The sequence below is a fragment of the Pteropus vampyrus genome, unplaced genomic scaffold (genome assembly GCF_000151845.1).
Source record: "Pteropus vampyrus isolate Shadow unplaced genomic scaffold, Pvam_2.0 Scaffold48, whole genome shotgun sequence".
NCBI classification, from domain to species: Eukaryota; Metazoa; Chordata; class Mammalia; order Chiroptera; family Pteropodidae; genus Pteropus; species Pteropus vampyrus.
Genome location: NW_011888829.1, coordinates 4864933 through 4867190, shown reverse-complemented (window position 1 = coordinate 4867190; position 2258 = coordinate 4864933). Strand labels below are relative to the sequence as shown.

The 2258-nt window shown below is 53.9% G+C and overlaps 1 protein-coding gene across 1 annotated transcript in view; it reads right to left on the bottom strand.

The window, feature by feature from the left end:
- Window positions 1–1042: 1042 nt before the first annotated feature.
- LOC105291675 (solute carrier family 23 member 2-like) overlaps window positions 1043–2258 on the bottom strand; it is a 37308-nt gene continuing 36092 nt past the window's right edge. Inside the window, exon 10 of the mRNA XM_023530277.1 lies at window positions 1043–1968. Within this exon, the coding sequence (XP_023386045.1) occupies window positions 1716–1968 (253 nt within the window). The 3' untranslated portion in view covers window positions 1043–1715. The remainder of the gene's footprint in view (window positions 1969–2258) is intronic.

Below are 2258 nucleotides of genomic sequence, written 5' to 3'. Positions count from 1 at the left end.
TTTAATCCTCTTCCACCCCGTGTTTTGCAGGAACCGGACCTTCCCATGGATGATGAGATAATAATGCTGAGGTGCATGGAGACCTTTGACGATGAAGATTTGTGATGCGGAGGGGCTGGGAGGGAAGGGCGTGAATGAGGTGGACAGTTTCCAAGTTTGCACGCTGGCAGCCAAGGCTTCACCTGCCTCAGCCTCTGGGGCATTTTGGATGGATTGTTGCAGAAGTATTTCGATGGCTTTAGTTTGTGATTATTAAAAAGTGTTAAGAGTAGCGTGGCTCCATGATGGTCTTTCAGGGTTGTTGGGTGTAAGGGGCTGGACCGCTGCAGGGCACACACCTGCCCCCACTGCGCTCCTATTCAGCGGAGGCCCAGGCCATGAGCCTTTCAAGAAGAGGACAAGCAAGATCTATCCCTGGAGGTGCCATGACACCTTTTAGCACACTCTGGGTTTGGGGTGGTAGTCTAATGGGTTCTAGAGAGTTCTGGAACCCGTGCACTCTACACCTGCTGCTTCTGGTAATAAAGACTCTTGATGGAGTCCAAGCCAGATCCTGCAGTGTTCTGAGTGCTTTCTGGTGAGGATCCTGGACAGAGTGTATAATGTCCCTGGGTGTGTATACTGAGTGTGACATTTGGTCAAACATTATTCTAGCTGTTTCCATGAAGGTATTTTTAGATGAGATTAACATTTAGATCAGTAGACTTTGAGTAAAGCAGATTACTCTCCACAATGTGGGTGGACCTCGTCCCATCAGTTGAAGGACCAAATAAACAAAAGATTGACCTCCCCCGAGGAAGAGGGAAATCTGCCAATGACTGCCCTCAGTCTTGAGCGACTGCTCTTCCCAGCCTGCTGGGTCTACCTTGCGGATTTTGGAGTTGCCAGCCTCCACATTCAGAGGAGCTCATTCCTTAAACCCTCTCTCTATATGTCTGTATCTGTATCTGTATCTGAATCTTTATACCTATAGATACAGATATAGATATATATGTATATATGTATATGTATATATGCTATATGTGTGTGTGTGTGAGTGTGTGTGTGTGTGTGTGTGTATACACACACACATCCTATTGGCTCTGTTTCTTTGGAGAACCCTGACTAATCCACTGAGTATGTAGAGAGAATGGGTTTGCCTGGCTCTTTACGCCACAGCCCAGACCACACCACTCACGGAATCCCGGGATGCAAGAGCCGACCCCACGGACACCACCGGGGGTGTGCAAGGCTTGCAGCTTTGCCAATTCACTGTGTATAAATGGCAGGGACACAAAGAGGAAGGGCCTGGAGGGGCTGGCCCAGCCACCTGCCTCTTGGAGGAGGAAGAGACCTGTTCTTCCAGCCGACAGCCCCATCTCTGTCCTCCGCCCCACCCCAGGCCTCTTGCTCCCAAGGCGTCAAAATACTGCCCATAGCATGTGAACTAAGGGAGTCTCTGTGTGGACATTAGGTGACACTCCTTTACACTGGAGATGGGACAGCTGGAGGCCAGCGGAAGGATGCAGCTTGAGGCCAGTCCTCGGTCACTAAGTGACCAGGTCAAAGCACGCTTGTCGTGGTCATCGTCCCTTATTTGGCTGCTATTGTGTGTGGGGTGCCAGGGGTGCTCAGGAAGGTTGGGGCACCCCGCCCCATGTGAGTGGGGAGGTCAGCATGTTCTGGGGCTGGGGGCTGTGGAGACGGCCTGGGGGCGTGCGTGAGGTGATGTTGCCTCACATCCTGGTTTCTGCGGCACCTTTTTGGTGCTCTCCTGAGGAATCCTGGGGGCAGAGTGAGAGCTGGCTCACTCCCGCTGCTCCTTTCCCATCGTGCTCCAGTCTGGGCCAGAAGGGGAGCCACTGGACGCAGGAGGACGTGCAGAACTTGGTGCCGATCCCACAGGGGAGGCCGTAGACCTCCAAGGCCTTCGTCAACTCTTCAGACTCCTGGATCTGAATCCATGCCAGGAGGCCTCTCTCCTCCAGACTGCCTGATAGGAGACAATGAGCGGTCAGGACTGGGCCCTGATGGAGCAAGGCCGGCATGGGCCGGAGGGGGCCTCTGGTGCCTTTGTGGGCACCTGCCAACAGAACCCTCGCTTCCTCCTCCAGGCTCATCTCCAGAATCACAGCTCAGCTCCTCTCGGCTCATCCGGCATCCCCGAGCTCCGGCCACAGCGGACACCGCGCAGAGTCCCGGGGCCGGACCTTAATGAACACTGTCCTGTCCTCACCTCCAGGGGGCGCGCTTTTCTACAGCTAATGTTTCTGGCGTGC